The sequence below is a fragment of the Stegodyphus dumicola genome, chromosome 3 (genome assembly GCF_044657685.1).
Source record: "Stegodyphus dumicola isolate Sdum_Otavi_A_Nest chromosome 3, ASM4465768v1".
In the NCBI taxonomy this organism is placed as follows: Eukaryota; Metazoa; Arthropoda; class Arachnida; order Araneae; family Eresidae; genus Stegodyphus; species Stegodyphus dumicola.
The window spans coordinates 141118186-141131884 of record NC_140770.1 but is presented as its reverse complement, the minus strand read 5'-3'; the positions used below and the strand labels follow the sequence as shown (position 1 = coordinate 141131884).

The following is a 13699-nucleotide window of genomic DNA, read 5'->3' as shown; positions in this document are numbered from 1 at the left end:
AGAATAAATTTGGTACAATTAGATATAAACACACTACTTAACAATACATAACTTTTCATATATATCAACATTCTCCACTACTGTGTTAAGACGAGAAAATTTAAACGTGCTGTCTTTTTCTTAGATTATACTGATGTGTAACTTGAGGAGCAGGAGGTGGATTTTGAACTAAGTGAGAGAATCTTTTTGGAGCTAACCGAAGGCGATTGATGTGAATTTGGAATGGTTGAGCAAACTCATTGTCAAGTGCTCGAATAGTGTAGTTTATATCACTTGATTTTGAAACAATACAGAATGGTCCAGAAAATCTGGGTTTAAATGTATCCTTAGATTTCAGATACACTACGTCATCAATACTGAATGATCTTAATTTGGCATTTTTCAGTTGACGAGTATTTTGTTCTACTTGTTTTCGCTCAAGCGTCTCATCGGCATGTTCATAAGTTAATTTCAGCTGTGTTAGAAGATCACACAAATAATGGGATTTATCCAATTGAGCTGGCCTTGTATCAGGATGAAATGTATCAAAAATTAAAGATAAGTTTCTTCCAAAATGCAAAATATTAGGAGAATAGCCTGTTGAAGGATGAATAGTACCATTGTAAATATTATGATGGATTAACAATGCATTTTGAAAAGAAACACCTTTTTCATGAAGGGTAAGTAAAGAAGTTTTGATTGAAGTATTAACTCGTACACTTTGTGCATTGCATTCCGGTCTCTGAGGAGTACAGTGAGATAATTTAATACCTAATGATTTTGTAATTCATTCAAACATTAATGAAGTGAATTGTGTGCCCAAATCAGTCAAGATCATTTCCGGTCGTCCATGTACAGATATATATTGTAATAAATGCCCTGTGATAGTTTCAGCAGTGAGATTTTTAAGTGGATATAAAGCAAGATGCTTAGAAAAATGATCTAAAACAGTAAGAACATGGCCACAATTCCTTATAGGACCGACAATATCCATGGAAATAAAGTCATTTGGGTACTTAGGTATTCTGATGGCTTTATATGGTGCTTGTTTAGGAGTGAACGACTTATATTTGTTGCATAAATGACACGAGAGGACAAAGTTCTTTGTGTCGTTATACATGCCCTTCCAAAAGTAACGTTTCGATAAAATCTCATAAGTCTTTTGCACCCCAAGATGGGATATATGGGAAATTTCTAACACTTTAGATTTCAGTGCTTGTGGAACAACAATTAACTCAGCATTATTTTGTTTGTTTGAAATAAACATAAGAAGCTTGCTTGAATCATTAATAAAGAAATTATGTACCTTTGTAGCATTAAGCAAGGAAGGATTTTTCAAAATTGTGATAATTTCTGAAGTAAAAGGATCCGAACTTTGCTCAGCAAGAAACGTTGACTCAGAAATTTCATGAGCAGGATCTCCAGAAGAAACCAGGACATTCACTTGGGGTCGTTCAAGATTTGTTTCAACAAACGGAAGAATAAATGAGTTATCTTCAGAGTTTTCAGCCAACACTGGCTGATTATGATCAGGATCTTGCATACGTGACATGTAATCAGCTAGAGAATTTAATTTTCCAGGAATGTGCTTAAATTCAAAAGTATATTCACTTAACTCTATAAGCCACCTAGTCGTGTTGTCAGCAGGTGACGTAGATTTCTGATAATGCAACAGAGGTTTACTATCAGTCAAAATTGTAAACTTTCGATTATATAAATATGATTTGAAAGCAGTAACAGACTGATAAATGGCATAAAGTTCCAATTTTATAGCTGGGTATTTTCTTTCAGATGATGACAATGTTCGACTATAATATGACACAGGATGCAATTCATTGTTGTGTTCCTGCAGAAGAACTCCTGAAATAGCATGACCACTGGCATCAGTATTCAGTATAAATTCCTTGTCCCATTGTGGTAAGATAACAAAAGGTTCAGAAAAGAATATATGCTGAAGTTTCTCAAATGCAACGCTATGCGCATCAGTCCATTTAAATTTATTCTTCTTACTGGTCAATTGTGTCAAAATATCAGTAAGTTCGGCATAATTTGGTATGAGATGCCTATAGAAACCACAAAGGCCTAAAAATTTTCTGACCTGGCGGACAGTCTTAGGTGGTTGAAAGTTAGTGATCTTAGCAATATTAGTTGAAATGGGTTTAATTAAGTTATGAGAGATGTGAAATCCTAAATAATCTATAGCTGTTTTGAAAAAGACACATTTTGTAGGAGACAGTGTTATGTTATACTTAGATAAAAGTTTCAATACTGCAGTCAACTTAGTCATCATATCATCAAAGTCAGAAGCATCTATTACAATATCATCCTGATATGCATGCACACCTACGATGCCGTCCATTTTTAGTTCATCAATAAGCGTATCCACTAAAGCTTGAAAAGTACTGGCGGCAGTCTTTAAGCCAAAAACTAGCCTTCTATTAGCAAAGGATCCAAAAGGTGTAGTAAATGTTAACACATCCTGCAAGTGATCGGGAAGTTTAATTTGCCAATAAGCATTTTTTAAGTCAAGTACTGAATAGTACTTGTAAGTGGAGATGTTGTTTATAAGCGTTGAAATCTTTGGAAGAGGATATGTTGAATGTTCAATAATAGAATTAAGCAATCTTAAATCAAGAGCCATGCGGTATTTGGGTGGATTATTAGGGTTCTGGGTGGATTATTTGGGATCTGGCTTCTTTTTTACTAACAGCATGGGACAAGCCCATTCAGCAACATTTCGATGAATTAAACCAGCTTCCTGCAATTCCTGAAGATCTTCTTTAACTTGGGATTGCAATGAATAAGGAATTTCAAAAGGGAGGGTCCTAATGGGATTCGAAGACCTAAAACAAATTTGTGGGGTTACCCTATCAGTGTAGCCAAGTGATTTTAAAGATTTGGAAAAAGCTGCATAATTAGAGATTAACACATCCAATAAACACTGCCTTTGTTCAGGAGAAAGATGGTTAAGATCAAAGTCAGTTGGTAACAATTCTTGTTTCCTTATTTCTAAAACCTCTTTTGATGGAGTTATAAGATTGCAATACTCATTTTGAGGAGTATCCGAATTTACAGAATCAGGTATGGTCTCAGCAAATTCAATATCAGATGTGACTTGACCTAGCTTCTGATTTTTGTTTATATGAACATTGTTCGAACAAATATTTTTGATGACAGTAATGAAGGAATTGTCGTTGAGTGTGGATCGCAGGATGCAATTCAATATCATGTTTACTTACAGTTGGTTGAAAAAGGACAGGTTGATTGTTAGCATGAGGACTATTGACTCTTAAGTGCGCAATTGTCGATTCTCCAGGATCTAACATAATTTTGTGTTTCAAAATTGCATAACATTCTGAAGGTACAGGATTACAATTATAATTTTTTACATTAGCCATATTAATTAGAGGTACATCAAAATTATTAAATTTTGCAACTGCACTTTTAGCACATATTAAGACATCATGTTTGGATAAAAAGTCATAACCTAAAATTCCATGAAAATTTTGTTGAAAAGCATCAGATACATAAAAGGCGTGTTTAAAATGCTGCTTGTTTATCTTAAATGATATTTCTGCACAGGCTGAAAAATGTAAATTGGAATTGATAGTTTTGATTTGAACATGTCTGGATAAAAATCTAACTTTAGTATCCAATCTTATTGTATCAAACACAGCTTTTGATAACAATGACACAGAACTTCCTGAATCAAGTAATAAAGTGCACAAATTTTTACCAAATGTTACATGAATCAAAGGAAGAGTACAATCAGAAAAGACATTATTTATATGCGCAATAGGTAAACAATTACTTTTACTTTTGACATGAAATTGTTGCAAAAACTCTTTGATAGAACTCGAGGGTTTACCACTGATTATCATTTGGTTATTTAAATATGTTTCAATACTCTCCGATTCTTTGCTCGTATGATAGTTGGTTTTTGGTGACTTAGTTGAAACATTAGAGGTCACATCGCCACCTACTTGTGAACTCCCCTTGCGTTTAAAGGGGTACTGTATCTTGGCTGATTATAATAATTTGGTCTCCGACTATAAGATGGAAATCTGTTAACATTTGAGTTATCACCTTGTCGCGTACTATTGCGATAGAACTGTGGTCTAGTGAGATTAGGACGACTGCTAACATAGTTACTCGAACTTCTAACCGGGTTCTGACGAGGGCTACACATCGCCAAATACGCACGACATACTGACATTGAATGTCCAAATTTATGACAGTATAAGCATGGAAGTGGATATGGAGGACATATGGGAGTTTCTTGCATCCAATTTACACAGTGGTCATTTGCATCTTGAGCATGTGTGGGATTACTTGTCCGTAAAAACAAAATAGCATTACATTGATTTAAGGGATGCTTATCTAAATTACAAAACTGACATTTTTCATTCTGTAATGCAATTTGAAGACTAAGGTTTTCAACTTGACTTTTTAAACTCTCAATAGCATCATCTTTGGTATTCAAAGCAATGGAATGTGTTTGCATTATTTTCAAATTTTGCGAATTAGAATGATGTTGCTGAGCTAAATTCACAAGCTGATCAAAATTATCTGTAGATTCACTAATTAATTTTTCTTTGAGTTCTATTGGTAAAGCAGCTAGAAACTGCAAAGATTTTATTTGGTTTAATGCTTTGCTATTTTGAACATGGTTGTATGTAGCATGAGCCAAAGTTTCAATGCGATGAGCTTTTCATTGACTCACCAGGTAACAGCTGAATGGTCTGGAAAGCAATTAAATTAGATGAAGAGTTAGAATCCTGCGAAAAGAAATTTATCAGTTTTTCACAAGCCTCGTCTAGGGAAGTAACATTTTGACAAGCAGGCGATTCTGCAAAGAACTGCTGTGCAGCACCAACAAGTTTACTTTTCAGATATAATAGTGCAACTTTATCATTCCAATTATTAAGAGTTTTATATTCTTTAATCTGGCTAGTGAACCAGCGAACGGTATCAGGATCACCAGAAAATGATGCAATATTAAATGTGAATGTTTTAGTTTCCATTTGTTCAGGAGATTGTTGTCGTGTCTTAGGCATACTCAATTAAACAAAATAACATTCTATGAAATGACACATATGATAAATATGCAAATTTTTGCCTAATAAAGGCATATACTAAAAATCATATATATAATACAAATAAAAAATATAATATCAAACAAATTTACCACTGCAGCATAAGACTTAAGTTAGACTTTGAATCATTCATGTGATTAATACAATCTATATTCATCTTAAATACATTCAGTTAGAATTTAATCATTCATGTGATTAATACAAGCTATATTCACTTTAAATACATTCATAAATACAACTGCTTTAAATACAGTCTTGGAATAGATACAGTTCAATGCAACGTTAATGTAATTGCCACAGCACACGAAACGGTTGGGCGTGGCACCAAGTGTGGTAATAATTATTTCGTTGGTTGTGGTGGCAAACGTATATGTCACATGTTATGATAAACAGGAATATAGTGGCAACTTACCCCAGGACAAGATCCAGGTCTATAGCCCGCCGTGACGAGAGAGTGACAAACACGTGAAAACAGATTTAATTCTTGCTTTATTGGATACTAACAATACTGAAGAGATATTCCTTTTTTTTTAATCCGGTATGTCACATGACGATATGAGGCCTCCTCACTGAGAACAAAAAAAAAAAAAAAAAGGATAGATCAATTCTTTCACACAGCCCTTCGAAGACTTGGTGTATATCAGCTCAAACACATGCAGGTACTCTTCATCGGGATGCCGGGCGAAAATGCCAAGCCCGGAAAAAAAAAAGGAGATTAGCTTAAATTTTGCAGCTACAACATCAAAGAGAAAGAAACTCGCTTCTTTCATACATACTGGGAGACCAAAGAAAGCTTGCACGATAAACTCCCGAAAGTTTGCATTTTACCCCACTCTTACTGTCTTTCTCTATGCAGCATCTCCATCTCGCACCTTCACAATCTCCTCCTTCTCCTCCCTCCTGGTAGACAAAAAATACCGCCTTTTATAAAGTTCCACAGTTAAGTTTTGCCGCCCAATGAAAAAAGATCCAGCGTCAGAAGGCAACCAATCGCAAAATACCTTCAGCTACCCAGGCAAACAGAAGTGAAGACGCTAGTTGTCTGACGCAATACTTTCCTCCGCTTACAACAGTTGTCTGATGCAATACTTTCCTCCGCTTACAACAGTTGTCTGATGAAATCTGTTCCTCACCTTACAACACAAGTTGGCGAAAAAAATGAAATTGTCACCAAAGGAATCTGATGCAAATATCTAAATATTGCCAAAACGTAGTAAATAATTAATTCAATGTGACCTCGTCACAGTTAGTATTTAATTCCAAGCATCTGTTATGTAAATATTTGTATATATATCTAAAAATACTGCAAATTATGAAAATACAAGCTTTTCTCGCTCCCACCAATCACCATCCTGGTTAGGGATCATGTGCCCAGTGCCTACTTCAGTAACATCTTGAAATACAACTCAAGACTATTAGAACTAAAAAATTCCATACTTCTTCAAGAATAAAAAAATCTCCAATTCCTAATGCCTTAAATGGATTAATTCATAGAATGAGTCATGTACTTTAGGTAGTACGATACTCATAGCCTAAAGTTCTGACCTGACCTGACCTGACCTGACCTGACACTCCTGATACTGATACCTTATATAGTATATAAGGTATTTCTCCTGCCTTCGTTGTGTAGTGGTTCTGCACGCTGGGCTGGTATTCCAGAGGTCCGTGGTTCGATTCCCGATGAAGGTGATTGCTCATTTTTCATCTTGCCTACTTCCAAAAAATACCTAATGTCTCTACAACCTAAATACCTGGATTGCGATTCATTGTTTATTATCGACTTTACCGATAAGAGGTGATACATGCCAGAAAAATCAAAACTCCGTTTTCAAAAACTTGCTTAATGTAACGTTCCTCAAAATCTATGTTTGCAATAAAACTCACTCCTTTTCCCTTTCTTAATATATAACCATACTTTATACATATGGGAAGGTGCACGGTATTGCAAGTATTAAAACTTCCTTTAACAATAATTCCTTATATAGTATATAAGGTATTTCTCCTGCCTTCGTTGTGTAGTGGTTCTGCACGCTGGGCTGGTATTCCAGAGGTCCGTGGTTCGATTCGCGGTGAAGGTGATTGCTCATTTTTCATCTTGCCTGCTTCCAAAAAATACCTAATGTCTCTACAACCTAAATACCTGGATTGCGATTCATTGTTTATTATCGACTTTACCGATAAGAGGTGATACATGCCAGAAAAATCAAAACTCCGTTTTCAAAAACTTGCTTAATGTAACGTTCCTCAAAATCTATGTTTGCAATAAAACTCACTCCTTTTCCCTTTCTTAATATATAACCATACTTTATACATATGGGAAGGTGCACGGTATTGCAAGTATTAAAACTTCCTTTAACAATAACAACACAGCAAGAAAAAAATTTAAACTGCTTTGAAATAGAAGAATGGTTGTGATTTGGAATCATACTGTAGAGTTCGGTGTTCTTCGGTAACATAAATTGCATCCAAAACTCTAAAAGACAATATGCGAATTATCGCTATATCTTGTTAAGTACCGCAGGACAGGAAAAGGACTCTTCCAAATACAGTTTAACAGATGGTACAAACTCGTGCTTACAGAAACCAGTAGCTTTGGCTTTAAATCAAAGATAATGAACAAACTAAAGTTAATGAAGTTTACGTATAGCCTAACGCAGGGATGGACAAACTACGTCCCTCGGGACTACTCCGGCCAGCGAAATGTTCTATCCGGCCCTCAGATAGAATTTTAATTTGCCGGTCCGAGGCAAATTAAAAGAAATACATATTTATATATTATATATGCATCTCCTTTTCTACTTTGTTTAAATATTATTTCGTTTCTTCCTCTTTTTCAAAGGACTGATGATTTTTTGTAAAATAAAAACGTTCTCTGTTTTTATTTTACAAAACATAAATCGACGGATATAGCAAGCACAGACAGCTTTCAATCGGTAAAGAGTTAAAAGAGGAAGGACTGCTTTAGTTATAGCTGTATATTGGCGCCAACAAGCGTTTTCTGTTTCTCTGAGAGAGACTATAGGAATCCAATACAGGTGAATTAGACCTCAAAGATGGCAGACTGAGCATTTTTTTAAGCTCCAGTCTGCGGCTTTTTCGTTTGGAGCGAGTTCTAATAGTTTTGATTGCGTATGGAAAGACTGCGGACATATAGCATTATTGTGAACAATGGTGAAATTAATTAAAAATATAGCGTAGCTAATGCTTGTTTGGGTTATTCGTAAAATGGCCCCAAAATGGCTACTAAGAAACGTAAAGTGCCGTGTTTTTAATGTACAGTTGTAAAAGATAATGCAATGTGTCTCATCTGCAATGAAACTGTAGCTGTCTTCAAAGAATATAAAATTTTTCGTCATTTCACATCTAAGCATAAGAATTCCAATTACGAAGCAATGCCCGAATATGAAAGGAAACAAAATGCAGAAAGTCTTTGTAAAAAATTATCAGGCCGATAAAATGTTTACAAGAAGGTATCCAAGAACCAGCTACACATGCAAGTTACAATATGGCATACAATATTGCTAAAAATAATAAAGCTGTCAGCGATGGGGAGTTCGTTAAACAATGAAAACTTCAAGTTTGTGATGTTTTATGTCCAGACAAGGAAAATAATTTTGAGACTGTAAGCTTATTTAGAAAAACAGTGACTTCTAGAATCGAAGACATCCATAAAAATTTGACAACACGATTAGAGTCAAAGATTGGCCAGTTTAAATTTTGTTCCATAGCTATGGATGAAAGCACTGATATAAATTATACTGTTCAATTAATATTTTTTATAAGAGATGTTGATGAGAACTTTGAAATTGCCGAGGAACTGGCGTTCATGCTTTCTTTAAAGGGAACTACAACGGGATGTGATATTTTTCGCGAATTTCAGGAAGGCTTTTAACTTTGAAAGTGCCTATAAAAAATACATGTATTATTACGATCGATGGAGCACCAAATATGACAGGAAGAAAATCTGGGTTTCTTGGACTCTGTAATCAAAACTATCCCGGGAACAATGTTGTTTTTCTACATTGTGTTATACCTCAAGATGCTCTTTGTAAATCTGCATTGAATATGAAACTCGTGCTTGATGCAATCGTGAAGCTTGTAAATACTGTTGGATCTCGTGGGTTTACTCACAGGCAATTTCGAGATTTTATCCACTCCGTGCAATCTGATTACTCTGATGTACTGTATTATACGAAAGTAAGGTGGCTTAGTGCAGGATGTGTTTTCGAGCGAGTTTGGCAGCTGAAAGACGACACTGTGTCGTTTTCCCATGAGAAACAGTGTTCTGCGGAGCGCGAAATGTTCGAAGATACGGAATGGCTTTCGCATTTTGCTTTTTCCACCGTTCTCCTTTATCATGAGTAACTTGAATGTCAAGATGCAAGGGAAAATCAATTTATCGACGATATCTGGGCCCATTTCAAAGCTTTTAATCTAAAACTTAATCTTTTTGCTGGGCAGCTAGCTAAGAACGTCTTGTCTCATTTCCCGAAGCTAAATTCAGTACCCTCTGTAAATGAAGAGAATCTTAAGAATTATAAAGACGGCTTTAAAAAACTGCATTTTGAGTTGGAAAGCAGATTTCAAGATTTCCATCCAAACAGAATTGGATATTTTTACCATGCCATTCAACGTAAATTGTGAAGCAGTGAGGTCAGATTTGCAGCTTGAATTAATTGAGTTGCAATCTAACAATCATCTCAAGCAGTTTTTTCAAAATATGCCAAAGAGTTTTACAAATCATTATCTAAAAGTGCGTTTCCCAAATTTAATATCTCATGACAAGAAAACCAGTGCTATGTTTGCTTCATCTTATATATGTGAACAAGTGTTTTCAATTATGAATCTAAGAAATAATTATTTCAGAAGTAGACTGACAGATGAACATTTAGCCGCGTACCTTAGAATCGGTACATCTCACTTCTAACCTCAATATAAGGAGCTTTTAAAAATGAAATCGTAATTTCATTTATCTCATTAATATATTTAAATTGTAATTCTTGTATATTGTTTTTTTAAATTTTGTAAAAATTTATCTTGGCCCTTGGTTGTTTTTCGATTTTTGGCCCGCGACCGAAAACGTTTGCCCATACCCGCCCTAACGGCTTCAGAGTTTAGCTTCACATTTCGGTCAGCCGTAAGCTTACGCTGACCGAAGTCGGTGTAAACAAGCTTAATGACGAGAATACCTCAATGCCGCAAAATTTTTATGATTAGAAAACTAATTTAATTAGTCCTAATTCTAATCGTTAGAGAATCAAAGTTAGCAACGTGGCTTTCAAGCGGGCAGAATGTACTCTTATTTCATCCTCCAAAACCTTCTTTTGAGTACTTCCTTTTATCTATCTAATTTGAAAATCGCTTCCGCTGGAAATTTGCATTCTGGCTGGGAAGTGAAACGAGGCTTGATAGGAAAGGGTTCGACATGAAATAACGGGGTTATAAAATAAAAATTTTCCTCACAGTGCTTTTTATTTCCTTCAGGAAGAAAACCAAATCCTTGCCAGCTCTTTTGGGATCAGTTTGGAGATCTACTGACGGTTAATTCTTATGAATACTTGAAAAAGTATTTCCAGTGCTGCCGAGTATTTTTAAGTGAGACAGAACAATCCTGATGTATTCCTAAATTTTAGAGTCCAGAACTGCACTTCGATTTAATGACTGTAAATGACTACTTGCGACTGTAAATGACTTTTCGGTTCTGTTCAAGTGACATTATTTTACTGGAAGAATCATGTTGAATGGTTACAATAGGTACTCCTGAGCAATTGAACGAACAGTACTTGCAACACATTTCCTTCGCGAAGCAAACATAATTACACACTTAAAGTTTATCTCAGGAATTTTTTGGGGAAGCTTTTATATTGTCTGAAAAGTCATGACGCGTTTTTTCTGTGTTCTTCAAAGGTCCTTTATTTATTGGAGTAGTCAAACAACAAAATTCAGAGTAATATTTGTATATTTTGCAGGACTAGTTTCGATGGTTTAACAATAGAACCAACTTCCTCAGCTGCCTAAGTGAAAATGGAAGAGATAAGATATGGTGATAACATAACATAAGATAAGAATGGCTGGATAGAAGTTGAGCTACTGGCTCCATTTATTAATGAAGCAAGAAAACTAAAGCATAATTTCCTAGACTGAAGGTAAAGATGGATTGTAGTTAGGGTCGTTAACTGAAATAGAAAGATTTGTTTAATGTGAAACGCTAATAGAAAATCTAATTCACCAATCTAAGACGTTTTTTGAATAATTTTAGCTGCAGAAAAATGGAAAGTAGGATTTTCGGACTAACAGTGCTGGGTAACAGAGTACTTCTGTGTTTCCGTTTTCCTAACATATGCCTCTATTCTTTAACGCGAAATTTCAAGGCTCTGTTAGTTTGACCAATGTAAATTAAACTACATTGGCAAGGAATGCTATAAATATCTCAGGAATTCATATCCGAAGCCGGTTTCTTAAGTACGGAATTCGGAATTTTATTGACAGGAGAAAAAAAGACTTAAATTTCTGTAAAATACGTGCTATTCGACGGAAAGAAAGGAATAAGAACAGAGTTCTCATAATCTCCTAAAACGAGAGTGTGCCTTTTGAAGTATTGAGAGGAGAATTTTTTATCTGCTTGGTAAATAACGTAGGGTGAAAATTCTCTCTCAGTGGCTACCATTCTTATCTCGTTCATTTGCACTTAGCTAAGCAATGTGGTTCTATAGTTTAACTATCGAAACGAGTCCTGCAAAGTTTACAAATATTACACTGATTCTTGTTGTTTTACTTCTGTAATGATCATTATTCGGCATGTTATTTTAAATTAAATCCTTTATTTATATAAAAACCAATGACCAGTCGATAGTATATTGCCCGTTTTGTTGAAGATCTTTTCACTTTCTTTTAATGAGTTTCGAAATTTCTCATTCAAAACAGAACCTAGTTTTACCAGCCAAAAGCTGAACAAGGAGCTGATTTACGACCTCATCTGAATTAAAAGTTATAAGACGAAGAAAAACATTTTGAAGAGAGCGAAACAAATGAAAATCTGAGGGCACAAAAAAGGCGAGTAGAACATGCGTGGCAACACTTGTCATATAAACTCCGATAATTTTTGTCAGGTGAAACTTGTGTGTGAGCTTACTTCTAAACTCCTACCAACCAGCAAACAAGTCATTTCGAATGTCTGCTGTCACAAACTGGACAGTTTAAATAAATCCATCTTCCAGAAACTCCCAGAGCTCAATAATTGTACAGAAACTGCATTCTATCCCTATAACGCGAGATTACTCACAAGTTTGATCACCTGACAAAAATTATTGGACTTTGAATGAAAAGTGTTGCCACACGAAAAGTGAAATGTGACGCGAAAAGTGACACGAAAAGTGAATGAAAAGTGTTGGTTCTTTTGTGAATGAGGAACTACGACGCTCACTGAAAAAAAGTAAAATGTTATCCAACAAAAGGGGCAATATACTATGCACTGTTCATTGTTCTTTATATAAATAAAGGACCTTTGAAAAATTAGGAAATATGTGTTATGATTTTTCAGACAATCAACTACATTTGATTGTGATGTGTAAGAGAAACAAACGCAGCTTAAACCGCCGCCAATATAGTGGTTAGGGAAGCCGACTGCGATACTAAAGGGCCTGGGTTCGAATCCCGAAGAAGACATTGTTGTAATTATCCGTCTCTTCATAGGAGGCAATGTTGGCCTACCTATTAGGTGCTTCCATAATAAAGTGGCAACCACTTCCGACCTTAGTAGTGGCCAAGCCTAACTCGGCTTAGGGCCCACTATTAAAGGAAAAAAAAAACCGTGACACTAATGACTTCAAGAGTTACGACAAAAAATTAATACATAGGGGTCATTGTTTCCATTTCTCTAAATGTTATAGAATTTAATCCTGTTTTGCATGGTGTTGCTATTTGTCAATTTAAAGTCAGATTATTTTTCATACGCACCTTCTTTTTTTCTTATGGAATGTGTTCTTAGCGTGTGGTTTAGTTATATTCATAGATGTAGCCAGATGTTTTATTTGTATATTTGACATTTGAATTTTTGAGAAAACACAAAACAAGAATGGAATTTCCTTAGCTGAATGCAAGAATTGTAATTCAGCATTTGTTGAATTCAATGCGTTTCGTTGCTAGGCGCGAGATCTACTTCGCCCACGTATCATGATCGCCCACACAAGAACGCCTACACAGTTACAAAACCGTGCTCGAAAGAAACATTTCCTTAAAATGCGGCATTTCCTGTCGAATTTAAGATCTCCGTCTGTTTATCAAAGAAGTCTATTTAAATTATCACGAAGTAATGGAGGTTCTCGATAAATATGACAATATCCTGTTATATTTTACTTTTCTTATTATAGTTATTTGTACGTGGTAAATGGAAGTAAAATTCTAATGAAAGATAACATGATGTCCATTACCTAACCATTCTGTGTTAGTTATTATAATTATCTTTGAATTTTTGTTTTGTGTTTGTATCAAATCTCACTTTCATATGTAAGGAATTTTCTCTTTCCTTGCATACGTCTTGCTTTCGCTGTATAAACGGAATAAAGTTCAGCTGGCCATGGACAGGTCCGAAGTTCGATTCTCGGAGATGACATTGCTAAATTTTC

General features: G+C 35.2%; 1 protein-coding gene across 8 annotated transcripts in view; it reads left to right on the top strand.

The window, feature by feature from the left end:
• The window catches only part of LOC118197630 (potassium voltage-gated channel protein Shaw-like), an 834105-nt gene that overhangs the window by 776331 nt on the left and 44075 nt on the right, over positions 1 to 13699 (top strand). Inside the window, exon 8 of one of the 8 annotated variants that reach the window (XM_085813384.1) lies at positions 10560 to 10715. The exons of the other annotated variants lie outside the window; for them this stretch is intronic. Within the exon in view, the coding sequence (XP_085669510.1) occupies positions 10560 to 10690 (131 nt within the window). The 3' untranslated portion in view covers positions 10691 to 10715. Of the gene's footprint in view, positions 1 to 10559; positions 10716 to 13699 lie in introns of those variants that run through there. 8 annotated transcript variants of the gene reach the window in all.